Source organism: Phoenix dactylifera, chromosome 9 (assembly GCF_051530095.1).
Source record: "Phoenix dactylifera cultivar Ajwa chromosome 9, Ajwa_hap1_PhDact_Kaust_v1.1, whole genome shotgun sequence".
In the NCBI taxonomy this organism is placed as follows: Eukaryota; Viridiplantae; Streptophyta; class Magnoliopsida; order Arecales; family Arecaceae; genus Phoenix; species Phoenix dactylifera.
Window position 1 is genome coordinate 4,238,771 of NC_143198.1, and position 20,408 is coordinate 4,259,178.

General features: G+C 38.4%; 2 protein-coding genes and 1 pseudogene across 3 annotated transcripts; 2 read left to right on the forward strand and 1 right to left on the reverse strand.

Annotated features, from left to right (window-relative positions):
• The first annotated feature begins 4,679 nt into the window (after positions 1-4,679).
• LOC103712307 (uncharacterized) lies at positions 4,680-6,627 on the forward strand. The gene has a single exon (XM_008798794.5). It carries the CDS (start codon positions 4,850-4,852, stop codon positions 5,357-5,359), a length of 510 nt encoding a protein of 169 aa, XP_008797016.3. The 5' UTR covers positions 4,680-4,849; the 3' UTR covers positions 5,360-6,627.
• A 5,427-nt stretch (positions 6,628-12,054) lies between these two features.
• LOC103712315 (uncharacterized) lies at positions 12,055-12,474 on the forward strand. The gene has a single exon (XM_008798801.4). The coding sequence runs from the start codon at positions 12,055-12,057 to the stop codon at positions 12,472-12,474; it is 420 nt and encodes a 139-aa protein (XP_008797023.4).
• Positions 12,475-14,113: 1,639 nt separating this feature from the next.
• LOC103712314 (anaerobic nitrite reductase NSHB1-like) lies at positions 14,114-17,819 on the reverse strand (annotated as a pseudogene). The gene is made up of 4 exons (XR_016396365.1): positions 17,504-17,819; positions 17,093-17,207; positions 15,320-15,435; positions 14,114-14,376 (listed from the first exon to the last, which is right to left on the reverse strand). The product of XR_016396365.1 is annotated as an anaerobic nitrite reductase NSHB1-like (transcript).
• Between the last annotated feature and the right edge of the window lie 2,589 nt (positions 17,820-20,408).

The window sequence follows — 20,408 nt, forward strand, 5'->3', positions numbered from 1 at the left end:
AGGGAATTCTTCAGGCTTGAAAATGATCCCATTAACATGACAGCAAGGCAGTTGGGTAGCATTGGTCTTTTAGATCCCCTCATTCCTCCCTCATCACAGTTCAATGGCTACCCCTTTCCTTGGAGTATTGAAGATAAATTTTGATGGGTCCATGAAAGAATTTTCCGCTGGTGCTAGCTTTCTGATTAGAGATTATAACAGAAAGTTGATGCATTCAAGATATATTTTCTCATCATAGCACACAGCTATTGAAGTTTAATTAAAGGCAGCGTCGGAAGGCATCGATCGGAACAGCTGCGTTTAGGTATGGAGTTACTCAACTTTAGATGGGAGGTGATTCTAAATTCTAATATATATAGTTATTCGCTGGGTTAACTGTGCTTCCACATCTGGTCTTGACGTTTACCTCTGCTCATGAATATTTGGCAGTTTAAAAGAATCATCTCATGTTTTTTTGTGAAGGTAACCAAACTATGGATTGGTTAGCAAATAAAAACCTCCAGGAGATGTGTACTGCTTAGAAGAATCATCCATTCCTTGCACTGAAGATGAACAAAAAGTTGAAAAGATCCCCTTTCTTTAACTCAGTTATTTCATTTTTTGCACAACAAGCAATGGAGAAACAAATGATCGTTGTCTTCAATCGGCGGGGCCAATATTCTAATGTATTTTTTATGTAGCTTATTCCATTAGACATTAATGTAAATGAATCATAACTATATAAATCTATTCACAGTAGATTAACTCCAAAATAGCATATCCAAATTATAAAAGATTCTATAGAAGCTATAAGTGCTGAATTCGTACTCTGTAAACTTTGATTTATTCTAGTATGTGAATAAATCAAGAATATAGTCCAAGTAATAAATGCCCAAGTAATAAGATCCTTATGCTTCATTAGCCTATACTGTTCTACAAAGAATGCCTATGGTTAAAAAGGTAAACCCTAAACTAATCATACGATAATTTAAATAATCGAAATGCCGAGTCAATCGATATTTATAATAATTTTGAAATAAAAAATATTTTTATTTGAGCTTAATTTTCTATTGCCTGTGGAGGCCAGCGATTGCAGCATCCTTTATTGGACTTGATCAAACTTAATCTAAGCTAGATGTGGTCCACACTAACATGGTATCAGAATTTGTTTTATTCATTTATTTTAATTTAGGTTTTGTATTTAAGATAAAAGTGTCTGATAAGATGGTAATATATTGTGTGTAGTGGTTAGATAACTTTTCCGAAACTATATTGGAGATGATATCTATCTTAATTTTTATAATGGTCTATAATAGTTGAGGCACTAATTTTTTACGAACTTAGTTTTAACGCATTCGAAAGTACCTGTAAGATACATCGAAAATTCGTAGAGTTGAAAAATTAAGATGTCGCCCCTAAATGGCAATAAACACATCAAACTCTTTTTTGCTAGGTGATAATGGCTTCATCTCGTTGTAAGCGACCTGTTGCCTCGTATAGTTTAACGTCTCCACTCTAAACGTGCCAAAATCATAAAAATAGACACTCAATCATGCTTCCATACCTCACAAACAGCCTTGGAGATCAGTCTTTATACTTTTATTTAAAGAATTTAAAGATAAAGATCAAAAGTAGAGAAATAACATGGCAATGATTGACCACTCCTCCGGCCGCATCTCATGCGTACCATAAAAATCACGTGGTTTTTTCCGCACCATAATTCGCCCTCCGCCACCCGCAGCTTTCCAGCTGTCTTAAGAGCCCTGTCATCAAGCACAAGCAAACCAATAATGCCAACCGTACATCCGAATACCTAGCAAAGAGAAAATTATTATGTACACCATCATGCCGGTTCATGCCACCAATCATCGTGACAATCTATCATGCGAGCCAAGCACCAAGACGAGCGCACATACATGTAGTGCATACAATATTTTTTTTTTTTTTTTAAGTCCAAAACCAACAAAAGATAACCACAAACATTGTAGACCCCTAGATATAAAAAAAATCAACTAGGGCTGCAATCGAACCATAGTTAGAAAAAAACTTAAGCTCGACTCGATACAAAATACTCAGATTCGAAAATCAATTCGAATTAATCAGGTCTTACTATCTAAGCTTAAACTTTACTCGATAAAAAAAAAAAAGCAATACTCAAGGTTGACTCCACTCGAATGTTAATTAAGCCATACTCAAGCTCAAGTTGAAGCTCGAATTCAAACCTTGGTTTTAAATAAAAAATATAAATGATATATTTCAAAATATTATTTTGATAATATAAATATTATAAATAAAATATAATATTAATGAATATATATATATATATATATATATATATATATATATATATATATATATATATATATATATTTGAATAGGCTCGTGAGCTTTCAAAGTAAATATTTTGCTATTCCAAATCAATTCAAAAAATTATTGGAGCTACTAGAGCTATATAATAATCGAGTTGAGTCGAGTTGAACCCAAATCAAGCTCGAACAGCTTATGAGCTTCTATGTTCATCTGCACCCATGATAACGATTAGGTGACTGCAAATGAAGCTTTAGATAACACTATTTTAACGCTCCTTCATCAGAACTGTTATTCACCATCAGTTGTAATAACTATAATGCGGCTTATTTTTATGAAGCGTCAAGTTTTAGAATTCATTGATTTACAAATAGTCGGTACCATAAAGGCTATTCTTTTTTGTTTTTATAACAATAAAAATGAATAAATGAAAAATAATTCCATTGTCCAGCAGAATCACTAATAACTATATAAATCAATAACACTTTTAGTTATAGAACAATTTAAAATTTATTCTCTAATTGATAAAAAATTAAATTTAAAATATTATTTTATCAAATCAATGGTGTAAATAAATGATGCCTATTATTCTTAATATAGGAAAATATATTGCGTGCCTTGCATGTGCCGCCCTAATGTGTACTAAGACTGGATTTTTCTTAGATCATTAGAGCAATTTACTCCAAAATAAATAATCTAACTCATATATGCAGCAAAAAACAAAGTTTGGTCCTCATTTTGAGCATGCGAACGGGTATGTGTAGCATTACGAGGTAATTTTTAATTAATATTCAGTATTAGCATCTAATGATGTAAAGGCCTCCTCCAGCCTGTTAATGACGCCCACTGATTGAAACCATGTCGCATATAATTAGAGGCTCGACATAAACAGGGGCAGATCTCAACAGGTTATATTATATACATTGCACGAGAGGAAGGTTCATAGGATGGAGGGGCGCTGGAATTTAATTGGTGGAAGGGTGTTGGAATTATCACGCAATGATTCGCTGGCGAGCGCCCTGTGAGCTCGACCGGGTGGGGATTAAATAACCCGAGGAGCACCAGAACCCACGTGATGGTGAGCTCCACCACCCTACACTCCTCTAGCCCCTAGGCCTCTTTGTCTGTGGTCTGCTTCCCGAGGTTTCCTCCCCACGTGGCATCACCTGGCGGTGCAACGAAGCTTGCCGGACCCATATATCTCGACACGTTTCCTCGGTTCCGTCCTAAATTACCATTGTACCCTGATCGTTTCCTTGGAAGCCGGGGTTCTTTTTATTTCGGTGAGCTTACCTCACTTACGGTTTCCAGCTTTTTACTTGAGAGGGTACACGAGTTGGGTTCGTTCATAGCGAACGGCCGACCCAAAACAAATAGGAACCAAAAGGGTTCCGGAATCGTTGAATCTGAAGCGAATGGCTAAATATTAAATCGTCGAATTTTATTTTTTTTGCCGAATGATCTGCTCAGTCCAAAATTCCAGAGATTAATGTAAAAAAAAAACACGGTTATCGTCACCATCTACACTATGATTTTCCAGATACTTGATATATATCATTCAAGAATCAAATTCATGATCCCTAATTACTCAGTAAATGAATTATGACGATGTTTATATATGCAGTCTAAGCATAGATGAATCTCATCGTGTTAGTTTATAGAAGGCTGAAATGAGACTGAAAAGGAGATTCTTTTTTAACTAAAGCCAAATCGGTCCAGCAAATCCGCATCATCTTTATTTTCTGGTTGAGCGGAATTACCCCATAGAACATCCGCTTCTAGGCGCTATCCGATGGCTAGTAAGAAAGTATGATGTTTTTCGGGCTACGTATGTGTACCGAGAAGCGAATAGTGCTGTTGACTAGATCGTCTTCTATACTATCTATCAATTCTCTGGACTTGACAGTTGACATATCACCACTGAGTTTTTTTTTTTATTATTATCCTTTTGGGTATTCTTTTGTAAGATTAGTGTGGGTAGCTGTAGTTATAAAAATAATTATAAAAAAAATCTGCTCCAGGAAAAGATGCGCTGCGTCATAAATATATGGAACGTATGGTCCTAAAATGGAGTACGCAATGAGTGCATGGTTTTCATCAAAGTGCGCAGGCTCACGTGATTTCCATCCGAGGGCTGGAAAACCAATCCTGAGCGAGACACGATAGCCTTGTACCCCTTCGAGGTCATACATCGACGACAAATGTCCGCATTTCCAAAAACATGCAGTATCTCCTATGGACGTGGCGCCTCTGTATGAGCCCCGTTTTCGAGGGCAAATTCGTCCTCCCGCGGCCAACCAGCGGTCCGTGCGCCTTTTTATTTTAGTGCATGACCCGAGTCCTAGCCCCGTAATTTTCACCAAAGGCAGACCTCTTCTCTCCGAAGTACACCCTGGATTCAACTCACTACAGGCTGGCACCCCCCTCGCTCATCGTCAAATCGCGTCCCCTATATAAATCGGCCCTCCTCCTTCAAACCCACAAACCAAAGCACTCACGAGACGAAAGGAGAGGCAGAGGAAATAGCCGATTACCTCGTCCCCTTGGATTCCTTTGAGGGCCGATGGGGATCTGCAGCTCGTTCGAGGCGGTGGCGGTGGCGCCGGCGGCGACGGCGAAGGTGGTCCTCCCAGGCGGCGAGCTCCGGGAGTACGACCGGCCGGTGAGGGTGGCGCACGTACTCCAGAAAGACCCCACGTTCTTCGTCTGCGATGCCGACGTCATGGAGTTCGACGGGTTCGTCTCTGCCATCGGCGTTGATGAGGAGCTCCGGCCGGGGAACCTCTACTTCCTCCTCCCGAAGACAATGCTGAGGCACCCGCTCCACGCGGAGGACCTGGCCGCGCTCGCCGTCCGCGCGAGCGCCGCGCTCATGAAAGCGGCGCCCGCCATGGATTGGCTCCGGCGGGGAGCGGTGGCGGCGCCGCTCGTGTTCGACGTCGGGACCGGGGAGGGCGTGGCGGTCGGCGGCAGGGTTTCGGCGGCGGAGGAGGAGAAGAGGAGGTACCCTACTAAAAGGGGGCGTGGCATCGGTCGTAAATTTATGCCGGATCTGAGTGCAATTACAGAGTAGAAAAATCGTGGAGGTTTCTTCTGGCCTTTTTTTAACCTCTGTCCCCTGGGGTGCGAAAAGCACCGAGCTTGGGCTGGACGATCTAGACCGTCGAAATCTACATCCGGAGTTCTGAATGGCGATCAGGAAACAAACGTCGATCGAGAGATCTGGGTTTGGACGGACGGGATTCGATCGGTGAAGATGAGATGATGATGACAAACGCGGAAAATTTAGGGCAGGATCGTTCCGCGGGACAGCTAGCGGACGTCAATTTTGACATCGAATGTAAAGAAATTAATGTAATTAAGGAAGTTAATTAATTATGTAAACAAGATAATTATTAAAACTATTCATCTCTAGAAGTTCGTTTATCTGAAACCGAGTACGCGTTCAATTCCATTATTTGAGACCTCAGACGAATAATTTTACTGCTTAATGCTCGATTCCATCGTTGGAACTACTTATACAGCTTTAGGAGAGTCCAATAGTAGTAGGTTGCCTTGGAATTTGCTTGATTTATCCATTTACCAATGGTTTGCATGCATTGGTTTTATGGAAGAACAAAGAAAAATACTACTCAAACATAAGCCTGGAATGAGGATGTTCTGCTCTACCTACTATTCAAATATAAGATTAGGATGGATTGAATTCACCATTCCCATCCATGTGCAAAAGGAATCTTCATTGCTAAGCTTTTGATAATTGCTTAGATGCTACGCTACAACATTTACTCCTATACAAGGAAAAAAATTCACTTGGATGGTTTCATGTGGGTGGTAAAGGTTGCTCACTAAAGAGAGGTCATGGCTGACAAAAGCATGAGAATGGAACTTTTTCTTTTTCAACAGTATGACATTTAAGTTCCACCCTAACTCAAACAATATTGTAGCATTCTAGCAATCTACAACATTACCAACGAACCATTTATTCTTGGAACACTATGTTTTCACAATAGATCAAAGTTACATCAGTTATAAACTTGCTTTACTAGCCATTGAGCATGAATGCTAGGAGAAAATGATAAAAGTAGATGCATTCGTATAGAATTTGATATCTTCACTTCTGCTTTTGGTGCTAATCAAGAACTCGAAGATATTTGATAGCCCACATATATGTATATGTACCAACCTATGCATGCATGTTCCCCTTTTTAGAATTGCTAGCCTAGAATTTTCGATGCAACTTTTATCTAGTAACTAGTTATGCGCGCATGAACACACCAATGAAGAGAACACATATTAGTTACATACATATCTCTGACCTTGCATGGCGATTTACATTCTACTCGGCTTTAGATAAGTATAGGAATTTGGCAATTTGTGATGTGGTCCTAATCTAGTTGATCAACTTTCAGTCATATGCTGTAATTGCATGCATGTTCAAATTCTAAGAATTGATTGAAGAATTTTTTCTTCTTTTCCCAATTCTTTTGACCAAAGAGGGGAACTATGGTTCGTGAATTTCAAAGTTCATGACTGCAACGTTATGCTTTAATTATCTATTCAAAAAAAAAGCATTATGCTTTGTCCCATCATAAGCAAAATGCAAATATTAGTACTTAAAAAAATATTTAGGATGGAAATAAGGAGCGCACCTCTCCTTTATGCTGAGCACAAAAACATATTACATTAGCTCATATGAGAACTATCACTTTCTATTTAGTTAACATGGAAGTCACGAAAGATTTAGCACGTATTTAGTTGGAAGTTAGATTGTGGAGTAGGATGGAAATGAGTGACTTCCACTTTAGCGGTTTGGTTAGGAGAGTTTTATTCTCATTCCAGAGAAAAATAAAAATGCCTTAATTCTCTAAAATTCAATTCCGACTCTTCTCCTAGTATTAAAATCTTATTCCATCATGTTTATTTTAAAAATTAATTTTCTGAAAGTATCTTTCTGTTTAATTGATTTTGCGTTCCAATTCTAATTTCAATCACCAACCAAATGTGCCGAAAATATCGCTATTCCAATCTATATTTCAATTCATCAGATTCCAATTTCGAACCGAATGTACCTTGAATTTCTCAGCATCGCATTGGTTACTCCACTGAACTAGAACTCGAGGGTAAAGCTGTGATGACCCAGATTGAGGTTGCCATGTTGAAAGAAGACGAGCCACTGGCTACAAAAAGCTAGATCCAGTTGTTATCTGTCCGCATCTCCAATACTCTAGGAGAGTACTTGAATCACACCTCAGCCTTGTGTAATAGGTCAAATTACTACACATTGTTAAAATGAGGACAAATCATTAGTCAATGCCAGCCTCGACTGTCTTGCCAAAAACCCTGACCTGACCTCTCCTACCCTTAAATCCTGTAAGAAAACAAACAACCAACCTTTCATTGAGTTGGCGTGCCTTTTGACCGACTGGTCTTAATCCAATCCAAATTCGATGCAACGCGACGAGGATTTCCATCACATAAGTAAACCAGACAGCAATGGATTAATGTCTTTTGGCATGTTTGGTTGACTATGGGAAAGTGACAAATTTCCAAAGTGCTTATGTTTGGTTGGCCATCTACTTTCCTAGGAAAGTTATGTATAATTCCTATTATGCCCTTAATAAAAATTAGGTTTTTAATATCTCTTTAATGCTTCTTTAATGCTGAAGGGTCTTTTTGGGAAAAAGTAAAAATGGAGTAATTCCTGCCTCATGGGAAAGTAACTTTCCCATGTTTCTCATGGGAAAGATTTTCCCATGAAGGGCTCGTTTGGTTCACGGGAAAAGAAGGGGGGAAAGTGTGGTCAACGGGAAAGTAATGAGATGCCTCTTGTTTGGTTGGAGTTTTCAAAGGAGAGAGAAGGGAAAGTTGTATTCCCATGGGAATGTGATTCCCACATTTCATGGGAAAGTCTTTCCCATGAGAAACATGGGAAAGTTACTTTCCCATGAGGCGGGAATCACTCCATTTTTACTTTTTCCCAAAAAGTCTCTTCAGCATTAAAGAAGCATTAAAGAGGCATTAAAAACCTAATTTTTATTAAGGGCATAATAGGAATTATATATAACTTTCCTAGGAAAGTGGATGGCCAACCAAACATAAGCATCTTGGAAATTTGTCACTTTTCCATGGTCAACCAAACATGCCAAAAGTACTTTCCTAGACATCCTCTTCCTAGAAATTTGTTTCCCAGGAATCATATTCCTAGGAAGGAAAATGCTTCCCGCGAACCAAACGAGCCCGAAATGTGGGAATCATATTCCCATGGGAATTCAACTTTCCCTTCTCTCTCCTTTGAAAACTCCAACCAAACAAGAGGCATCTCATTACTTTTCCGTTGACTACATTTTTTCCCCTTCTTTTCCCGCGAACCAAACGAGCCCTAATAGGAATAGGCCATGTACTCAATGGAATCTACAAGAATTTGGAACATCTCCAAAAACAAATCCCAACTCATTAAAATAAGGCGGCCGGCGATCTTGAAATTGCTAGGCTGCTTCTTTCAAAAGGGATGCTGTTGGCCGCCGACAAGACTCGAATTTGTGGAAGCTTATATATATGAGGCCCAGCTGGAAAGGGAAAGCTTTGGATGATGTTTAATCACTAATCTTGGGAAAATCTTGCCATCACCAACTATCATGTCAAATTTTTCCATGCATTGAAGACACTTTTGGAGTGAAACCACCATCTTGTGTCATGCTCATCCCTCCTAAGAAAAAGATTGGATGAATGATGATGATGTGAGAAACAACAAGTTGAATATTCTATTGGCAAAACCATACTAGGCCTTAAGTAGTCTATGTAAATTAGTGATGATATTTGATGCTATGGGATGTTGCATGTAGCATTAATGTTCATTCTCATTTTTGAGCAATACGTTCATACTCGATAAAATCATACTTTTTATTCTACATAGGGAAATCAGATGAAGTGGTGCCCCTCTTTTGGTAAGCTAATATATTGATTTTTTTTTTTTTTGATACACCAGCTCCTCACACCAAACGTACATGAGTACAACGAAAAAAAATCAAAAAAAAGAAGATAGCTAAGCGGATAGGGCACCTCCATCTGGTCCATTCAAAGAATGCTCCCAGAGTGCTACGCCACGTAGGAGGCAACCCAGTCAGCAACTGTGTTAGCTTTCCGATAGACATGCATGGCTCTGAAGGAGCCCCGATATTGATATTTTTGATGGCCGACTGGTACTACAATAAATCAATATTTCAATTCATCTCTGCATGGCCGTAAATTTAAAGTTTTGGTATTTAATTGATATTTTTAAAATTTTTAAGAACAAAATATAAATAACACAAACTTGAAAGGATATCACTGTAAATTTTTTTTAATATTTTTTGAATTGATTAAATAATTTATTATGGCAGTAAATTGATAAGAAGGATATCTTGACCGATAAATTGATATTGAATCCATTGATATCTTGGATATACCAATCTATATTGATCAAGAAATTAAGGGCTGGAAATTTGTATAATTCGTAAAGAACCAAAAAAAAAGTGCCACCCACTGGATCGAGAGCGCACAGCCGTACATCCACGGTGGCGACATTTCGTCGGTTTCGCAGTTCATGGGGGAGTCATGGACCAAACAGCGGATCGATCTAGACGCTGACGTTGACATCGAAACGGAAACCATCGTATCATTGGTCACGTGAATTTTGTTTCGTACAACAATTTTGGGGCAGAGTTTATGCATGCGCCGATATTAGAAAAAAAAGACATGACGATGGTGTTTTATGAGAATGGTGATATTTTCTTTAGGATGATGATGGATGGGCTGAAGATTGAATCGTAATTCAAATAATTATTTAATAATATAAATATATATGAATAAGTTAACCAAATTAGTTTTTTATAGTAATAATATAATTTATGGTTTGGTGATTATGAGCTTTTTTTTTTCGTCCGAATATATGGTTTGTTTCTAAAAATTCTTTATCAGCTATGATGATTTATAATTAGTATATATAATTGCAGATTTGCAGCTAAATAACATATTTTTTATAGTGGTACTTAAAAATACTGTTAATAGTTATTTCTGTTGTAACGATTCATATAAAAGGTCATTTGTTGTGAAAAAAAAACTAAAGACTGATGCAAGTATATTGCTGATCAACATAACAGGTCAGGCCGGTCCGGTTCTACTTAAAGATTAGAAGCCAACCTAGACGAGGCAAAAGCCAAAACCATTACCACGCTCTGGGCTTTTTTTTAGGGGGGGGAATTAAGTCTCATCATTTGTTCATCTACCAACCTTGGATTTGAGGAATCCTTCTGCATGAACAGATTGGCCGTCCAATTATTTCAAGGGCTTTAGTGGATCCGACCCCCTACTTTCACGTGCCCTCTTACCTTTTATTGGTTCAAGTGCATTGACCAAATCGAACGAAGAGGCTTCAGAGAAGCCACGTTTCCGCTATTTGCATTGGCCAGCAAAAAATAAAATTATCGAAAAAAGGCGCCTCCTGGCACGAGCTATCCATGAAGCTGAGGACTCCATCGAAGCTACTTAGAAATAGGAGGTCACCTGCTTTTAGAAAAGTGACACTTTTTTGCTTTTATACAATATTATTTATCTACACCCCTTCCCATTCCCTAGTGGATGTCCATTATTTTTTTTTGGTGAGAAGATAGGAGGGGAGGGGGAGGGACCAGCCCACCCGCGTAGCAGCCCCATTACTGGGCCCCCCTTCCACCAGGGAATATTCGATTCAGGCAGCTATTTCCGCATACCTTCCCCGACCCGTGGGCTCACCCCACTGGGTTCACCGCCTCACGTGTGGGTACGTCACCCCAGCGCCACCTTGGTACAAGCGGAAGGAAAGCATAACCGCCAACAGGCCAGCCGGGCGTGGGGCATACGGTCCCCTCATTTAATCGACGCCCGCGCGTTTCGAACCCGGGCAACCTGGGCGGAATAAATGTGGATGTCCATTATTGCTCGTCCTCAATGGTGGTGTAACTGGTTTCTCTTCATTTCTTTTATCTAAATTTTATACTTTTCGGATTTTAAAAAAGATAAAGCATTGAAGAAGTAAGTTTTTTATATAGATTTCTTAAGGTAATTACAATAATTTATAAGAAAGAAAATGAATTTGACGATACTCAGAAAAGCAAAATCTTTGGCCAACTCACAAGGATCACGAGAATCACTTGAGTATCTTATACGACTTTATACGACTTGAGTATCATATGACTTTAACCATTGACTTATTTCTTTTTGGAGGAAAATTAACCATTGACTTATGATATGGCGTTGAATTCAAGCTTATTTATGTGCCTGTATCTTTTTTCATTGGGACAGTTGAGCTACATCCATGGACCATGCAAAAGCTTGATTGAGCTGGTCATAGGTAGGCTGGTTTTCTTTTTGATGCGTTAAATAATATTTAAAATCTATTTCTTTTAAATAAAAAAAATGAAACATCAGATGTACAATTTCTCTCCCACTCTTGGTTCTTTTATTATCAGGAAAAGAAAAATACAAAAGCATAATTGTTACCACGGCCGTAGCCCCCGTATGAAAAGTGATGGATATATCAAGGCATTTTCTTTCGAAAATTCCAAATGGAATTCACTAATTCAGATTAGATAAAGGTTACATTTGCCATTGCATAAAAACCCTAAAATCTCACTCACCCCTTTATAAGTAGCCACCATGCACCTTTCCCTCACTACTTGCTCTCTCTCTCTCTCTCTCTCTCTAGCAGTAAACGAACATTATATCATCCCGCTGCTCTGTGGCCTGTACTGCATGGGAAACTGTCCCTCATCCAAGAGGAAGAGTTTGGAACGGCGGGACCGCCGGCCGGCGGCGGCGAAGGTGATACACTTGGACGGGAGTTTGGAGGAGTACGAGGAGGCGGTGAGGGCAGGGCTGGTGGCGGCGAGGAACCCAGGGTGCTGCCTGTGCGCCGGCGAAGCGTTGGAGGTGGGAGCCCACCCACAGGAGGTGGCGGAAGCGGAGGAGCTACAGCCCGGGCAGCTCTATTTTCTACTCCCCGTCTCCTCCCGCCACCCCCTTTCCCTACCCGATCTCTGCCTCCTCGCCATCAGGGCCAGCTCTGCCCTCCGCCGCTCCCCCCAGGTGGCTTCACCACCCTGCTCTTCAGCCGGGGGGATAACAAAGAATGACATGTTAAGTACTAAAAAAACAGCGGAAGTTGTAATTTGATTTGTTGGTGAGTCAGCGTCCATGAAGTCATAACATATTCTTATAAGATTATTGTTTTTGATAACCTATGAACTGGATTTTCTATTTCATGTTCAACACTCTACTTATTTTCTTCTCAAAAAAAAATTAGCACTCGACTGCTGCAAATACTGAGCTGGCAAATTGGCGAGTAAATACTGATTTAAGGACTGGAAAAAAAAATTATGGAGTGAGGATCCACTGAAGTCAATGTTGAAGGAAGCAGCTTATAATAGCTGGTGATAAATTTTAGCAGTTAAAATAAACCTTGTACCAAGGGAGCCCAAAGCAAAGTCAAGGATGGCGTAGTGGTAGACAATGGAAAGTATTTTTTTTTGGTTGGGGTTGGGTGGGTGGGGGTGGCGCGTTCCACGCTTTCATTGCTAAGCAAAGAACAGGGTCTTTTAAGAGACTTTTTCAAATAAGAAAATTACAAAAATTTTCTCAAAATTTTCGTTTATTATACTTATATCCACTGGTTTATGAAGCTTACTTACACCCAATTAAATTAACGGTGTTAGTGAATCCGTTTACCTCATATAAAAAATTAAAATTTTTCTTGAGTAATGAGTAAATTACAAAAAGTCCCTAAAATTAGGAATGAATTATACTTATATCAAACAGTTTGAAAAATCAATACTTATCCACCTTAGCTTTGTTTTTATCCAATGTTTTAATTCATAACTTAATAGAATGTTAGCCAAACTATTAACTTAAATAAACCCTAAATGCCACATCAGAAAAAATTTAAAAAATAACCAAAGTAGCCTTAAGTGATATAACATCTATCCGAGAAGGAGATCAGCCGTGAGGTGCCATGGGTCTGAGCTTGATCTTGATGAATTATCAGGAAAGAGCCATGTGCCAAGAGAAAAGCAATCTAAATCTCTCAAAAATCTTCATTTACAGCAACAATGTTAAAAAAATCATGTCCACAACATTTGACAAGTAGAACTCAAAATTAGCAAATAATGGCGGAAAAGCGAAAACAAAATATGATCAGAAAGGACAGAGGCTAGTCGAGAAGGATGCTTTTCGTCGAATATTGGTTAAAAATGAAGCTTGTCGTTGCACGTTCGTTGTAAAAGGACGCTCGTAGTGGATTGGCGAAGTGGGAAAAAACCCTAGATACTTAATCTTAAAGAGAAAAAGACTCTTAAAGATGTAATACTTCGAAGAGTTCTCAGAGTTGGAAAGGTGAAAGAGGAGCTTTGTTTTTTTTAAGAGATATTTTTGACTTTTTACAATAAATAAATAGTTTTACTAATGTTGTCAATTTAAATGGGTGTAAGCAAGACTTTTACAATATATTGAGTGTAAGTGTAATAAATATAAACGTCAAGGAGGTTTTTGAAAGATTATTTTGGTTATTTTTATTTTTATTTTTGATGTGGCATTTGGGTCCTAGATTAAAAGTTAACGATTTGACTTAACATTCTGTTAAGTTATGAGTTGGAGTATTGGATAAGTATAAGTTTTTCATATTATTAGGTATAAGTATAATTAATATCTTATCTCAGGGAGGTTTTTATAATTCACTAAAAAAAAAAAAAAAGACAATCTAGCCTCCACATCTAATTTTTCATTATAACTTCACACAAGTTCTCCTGGAAAGGAACCATAATAAAACTCGATGACGAGCAATTTTTGGCAATTCAAAACAAGAGTACCATCATCTAAAATCAACGCATAGTAAGACATTGCATCAAAATATACATATAGAAGCCAGCATGTTCAACCCTAGGAGGGAGGAAGAGGCTTCATCTCTGCTTTGATAGCTGCAGCCAGATGATCATAAGCTTGCCCCCATGCAGCTTTCATTTCTGGGCACCACATTTCTGGAACCGCATCCTTTATTGTGTCTAACAGTGCAAACTTTACGACCTGTATGGCCATTAGCAAACCAGTACGAGCTTACACTTAATTAACAAAGAAGCTCTAAGCTCAAACAAGCCAATGCATGGAAGGAATGCTGCACTCGTAGCAGCGGTCTTCATCTGGAGGGAATTATTCTTATAAGTAATTTTTACATATACCAAGTGTTGTTAAATATTTGTCACATATTATATATTCTTGATTTTGTCTTACCATATATAGTTACTTATCTTTACAATAAGACTATGCACCAAATTTTATGGTTGAACCGTATTGTGCAAATCACTGGTCAATTAGGAAATTGGTGAATAAATCTTCAAGTTCATTTGATATTTCTATACCTGATGGAAATAAGCCCAGCCTGGTTTCTCCACATTTGGTGCTTCCTAAGAGGTTTGAATGGCGGGGGGAGTGTAGCGCCTTCAAGGCTATGCATGTATATCGGAAGGCAAACAGAGCCACAAACTAGATTGTCACTTATGCCGCCCAGCACTTCAGAGAGGTCTTCTGAACGCATCAGGGGGTTTCTTCTCCACCCCTGTGCCATTTTCTCACTAATTCTGTTGGCTACACTTATACTAGAGTAGGGTGAGCAGCCGTTGTACTAAAAAAAAAAAAAAAAAGGGCCCGTCGGCTAGCCCATTTGCATTTTCTTTAAAGAAAGTATTTTGTCTATTGTCCTAATTGCTTCAGCCGACAATTACCTAAAGACAGAACTATGGGTTTTATTGTCTCATTGTTAAGCTAAAAATATTTTATTTTATGATTTCTCTGCATGTGACTTGTGATTTAAGGGTCAGGATATGCTTGATTCCGTTCCATTTCCCTCATTTTAAGTTTTGTATTCAAACTTGGTGGGCTTTCAGATGGCTGTGGTTCAAGTGTTTCTATTAACTATGTTACTTTTAAATAGCTTATGAACAGTTCATAAATCCGGGCCAATTAATTGTACCTCGAAATGTTCATCAACCAGACCAAACTTCGAATGAGTGTCGCCCAGCTTCTTCATGGTTGTATCCCTCACTGTAACTTTACAGCTTTCCGCAGCTGCACTGCTGACTCACAGGTCTGCACCCAGAGTTAACAAGAAAAGCGCAAATTTAGTGAAGATATGAGAGAATACAAGCCGTGTCAAAAGGAAGCAAACCACAGATGAACAGATTACTTCGTTTGGTAAAAAAATTTCTAAGTTACTGTTTTTTGGGTACCAATGTTAGCTATCAGTTTATTAGCCTTTTGGCTATGCATTTTTCTGATATTTCCATGATTTTATAAAAATATTTGAGCTACAGAAAATCGAATATTCAATTTTTGTACATGTAATAAGATTTTTTTTTTTTTTAATTTATGAACTTAATATCCTTCAATGTATTGAACAAATCGTGTTAGTATTATCATTGGGACATGGTTAATAATATGAATGTATCTTATCTTTAGAATGCCTGTTAAACTTTTCTGTTTTTCACAATTACATTGGGCATTCTTTAGAGATTTAATTCAAGATTTTTTCATGTGAAACCTGAGATAACTCAAAGCGATTAAAATCTTATGAGATTTTTTGTTTCTTTTGGATTTAAGTTTCATCAAGCTAGTCAAAAACTCATCTCTTGATTCACAAGTTGCACGTAAACTTTCCTAAGGAATTGTGCTTTCATAGCACTTGCAAACCAGATATGTTATACCACCCACATCATACGGGCAGATGCTTAAAAATTTGCAAAGGGGTCTCGAGTGTATTACACTGATTCCAATTTAGGAGGATATCAATAAACTTTTTATCAAGATTTTAAATTCCGCAGAATACAAGCATCCTGTTTCTCCACAAAAATTAGATACCCGGATATCCTCCCCATCCAAGTCCCGGTTATGTACCCTCCATCTCTCTCTCTCTCTCTCTCTCTCTCTCTCTCTTTCTTTATGTACCCTCCATCTCTCTCTTTTTGTTCTTTTCTTGCTTTCTTTATTTTTCTCATTTGTTTTTCTTTCTATCATTTCTTGCTCCTTTCCTTCTTCTCTTATTCCTTCTTTTTTTTTTTCCTTTTTTTTCCTTTTTTTTTGGCCTTCTTTCTTTTCTTTACTTTTTCTTCTTCTTTCCTTCCCTTTTTTTGTTCTTCTCTCATTTTCTTTCTTTTTTGTTCTCACTTCTTCCTTTTCTTTGGTTCTCTTCTTTCCCTTTCCTTTATTCCTTTCCTCTTCTTCTTCTCTTCCTCTCTTTCATTTTTTTCTTTTCCTCTTCTTTGCTTCCTTTCCTTTCTTTTTTTCATTGTTTTCCTTTAGATGGATTTTGAAGTCCAACCCATCCCAAACTGGACCGGATGGCCGGGATATTACGCTTTTGTTTTTACTACTTGGATGCAAATGGGCCAGATCATATCAACAGCCATCCATGAACCAATGTGGGCCTGGCCCAGTTCCATAACTCAGTGTGAATTCCTACTTATTTCTTAATGACGGTGGCTCAACAAAATGAGAGCTACGTGATCTTGGGGTAGCAGCTCGTGATTCAACCAACCTGCGTGAACCCCAGCACTTTCCACGCCTCACACCCATCGGCTCATGTGACATGATAGGGGAACTTCTAGTATTATCGAACGGGTAGCGCCCTAGCATTACCTTTCTTAGTGGATCTCATGACGCAAGACAACCCAATGAGATCTCTACCATCTCCATTCATCACCATCACCACAAGCAACAAGAGGAAGAGGATAAAGTTCAGAACAGATACCATAACGAAGACCGACATGGCATGGCTTTTAAGCTTTGGGTTTTTGTCCAGGGGCACGTCGGAGTCGCGCAGAAAAGAGAACAACTGCGTTGCTGATGGTGCAATCTCAAAGATCCTATTATGAACACATAATGCTCAGCAGCAAAATTATGAACTTGCAGGAGAATTATTGATAGGATTAAGTACAATAAAAGATCGCAAATGAAAGCATCTGTTGGATTTTATCCCTGCAAAGGAACCTATACAATCATTCAATTATTTCCTAAATTTTTTTATGATGTCAATGTTCCTTTAAATTTTGAGAAGATATAACTTAGTAGTAATTTTTCTGGCCACCTTCAGGGAATGAAATCCAACAGTTCAATCATAAGATACAAGTATGAGAAGATGGGAGAAGAGAGAGGGAGATACCTCATGAAAAACTTCAGAGAGATTGCTGCTGCATCCTTCTTCATCACGTTCCCTGACTTCACCACAAGAGACTCTTGCTCTTCGCCGAAGGATATCGCTGGTAATTCCTCCATTTTCGATCCCTTTGGTGAGCCTCCTTGCAATGGAAGTGTTTAAATAGAGCGAGAAGAGAGTTTTTTTTACGAGAAAATTAGCACAACGAGGGAGATCCGGCAATGGTGGGTCAAAAACTCAGATGGAGGAATAGATGGAAAATAAAGAGGAGGGGGATGGGGTCATGGGAGTGGCCTTTCAAGGCCTGGTAGAGCCAAGAGGTGCCCCGAGTTAAAATTCTCAAACCAAAACCAAATATTGGCGGAGGCCGGTGTGAGCCAAGTCAGCAAAGCTTGCCCGCGGTGGAGGGCGGTGCGGACTAAGTCACAATCGAACGCCGGAGGGCGCTTAAGATGGTCGGTTGGTTTAAAGACCATGGTTAAATCTTGATGGCAGCGCTTACAGTCCTAACACAAAAAACCATTGGCCATGCCCCGTTTATGGGTTTTTTGGCCGTGGGTTGGTCCATAATTAATGGCACGCCGCCATGTTTGTCTGGCTACGCCACCATGCCTGTCTGACTTCGTTAATCAGGATATTTTTTTTTAATGTAAAAGAAGGTTACCCAATTTTTACTAGAAGAAAATGTACATAACTTACCGGTATGGTGCTTTATTTTCCTAGGCGTGTTTGGCAGATGCAGGGAGAGTGCAAGTTTCAGATATTAAAAAAAAAAAAAAAAGTTACAGAAGTCCGCTTTAAAACGAAAAACCTCCGTTCTTTTGGTCAATATTTTGTATGTGGAATACTAAGGGAAGTGAATCGTGATAAGAGCTTGGGGAGGAAGGGAAATGAAATTGGAATGGTTGGCTAATGATAGGAGCTAACTAAATATACTACTATTGTTTCTTAGTTGATGACAGGTACCTGTGATTTTGGCTATCTCAAATGTGATATATACTACCTTGGCTATAACCCAAGTAATGATAACCACCTCTACCAGGACTTTGTTTATGGTATCGTTTTCGATTACGCAGCACATAAGTAACATAACATGCATTAGTAAATTTTCTAATGGAAAAATATATTTGCATGTTTGATATACCAGGAAATATCACAAAAAGTTGTTACATGTTAGAAGATGTATAACTTCGCTGTCACGGGACTGCAGAGGCTATCAGGTTTAGGAGCAATGGCGACCATACAGATATCATAAAACATTTATCAATAATTAACAGGATACGGGCATATGAAATGTGGATACTGACAACAAACTACAAGGTGAAAACACAAAACTATATAATTATTTTTTTAATAATAAATTGTATCTCCATAACTTATAGATTGTAATTGTAAGAACTTCCTGAGCTGTATTTCTTGAATCTTTTAATCTTGCTCTCAAAGGGGGAAAAGAATATTTTGTAAGCCTTGCACTTGTAATGTTTACGGATTGTTACAATCAAACAAGACAACTGAAATATTATACTCTCAGGCTAGGTCATTGTCATTTTACCATTTACTGATTTTTTACTGCAAACCTTTTCTCTTAATTTTTTCCGCATTTTTATGTACTCTGGAGTCTTCCCCTAAATTCGAAAATCCTAACTCTTGAGGAAAATAATGAAAATTTACCGGAAGATTTGTTTTTAAAATCAAGTACCTAAAGGACATCCTGATACATTTGTGGGATATATATTCACCTTAGGAAACACATACTCAAATTCTAGGGAAATGCTTGCAGTAAAATTTTTCATTCTGACATGTCTTATTATCTCAAAACGGTAAAAATCCTTGCCCTCCAATAATGCTACCAAACTCTCTCACAGCTTATGAAGCCTCTTATTCCTTCTTCTTTCCTTTCTCTTGCTCAAAGCAGAAATCTGCGACCTTTTTCTGCTGCGCCCTCCCCCCCCCCCCCCCACCATCTCCCTAAAGAATACTGTATGAGCATAGAAACTCTTTTACTAAAGGCTAGCAACTTGAAAACAGTTGCTGTTACTTCCAGCATAAATTTTCAGAAACTATGGTCAGCCATTTTGTTTCAGCACTCAACACCTATATGTACAAATCATTAGTAACAATGTTTCATCCAATGCAGAACTATGACAAAGCTTACAATGCAAAGCCAAATTCCATTGGATTCTTTTTTTTTTTTTTTGAACGAATTGGAGACTAAGGAGGCAAGCTCCATCAGTCACCGGACTTTATTAACAAAACAAGATTCAAGTTCAGAATTAAAATATGTACAAATACAAAGAATTTACATAGAGTTCTGTGAAGGAGAAACAAAGAGGGACCCAAAGACAAGGGTCAAAACTACAATCACACCCAGAACTTTCCCAGGGTCAAGTTCAGGCAGCCATTGTAATTCTGAGAGAGTCATAGCAGATAAAGCAGATAGATGAGCAATACTTGCAAGAAATCCTCTTCAATGCAGCCGATAAAAAAACCAAAATAGAAGGATGAGAAGGAGGAAACTCGAATTTTCCAGAATTTTTCATAGAGTATCAGCAGAACATCGACAGCAGTTTTCTGAATAAAAGGGAGAGAAGAGTAGTATAAAAGCCTCCATTATCACAAATGCAATTTCATTGGACACGGAAGTCTCTGAATAATGGCAGAGCTTCTGAATAATGGAGAGGAGAGCTATGGCTGTGATTTGGAAAAGCGAATATATTTTTCTTGAAAGACAATCTCCCATCGTGCAAGCAACAATGAGAAAAGAAGAATATATCTTTCTTGAAAGACATTTCCCATCGTGCTAGTAGACGGAAATATTCTTGCTAGCGAATATATTTTTCTTGAAAGACAATCTCCCATCGTGCAAGCAACAATGAGAAAAAAAGAGTATATCTTTCCTGAAAGACATTTC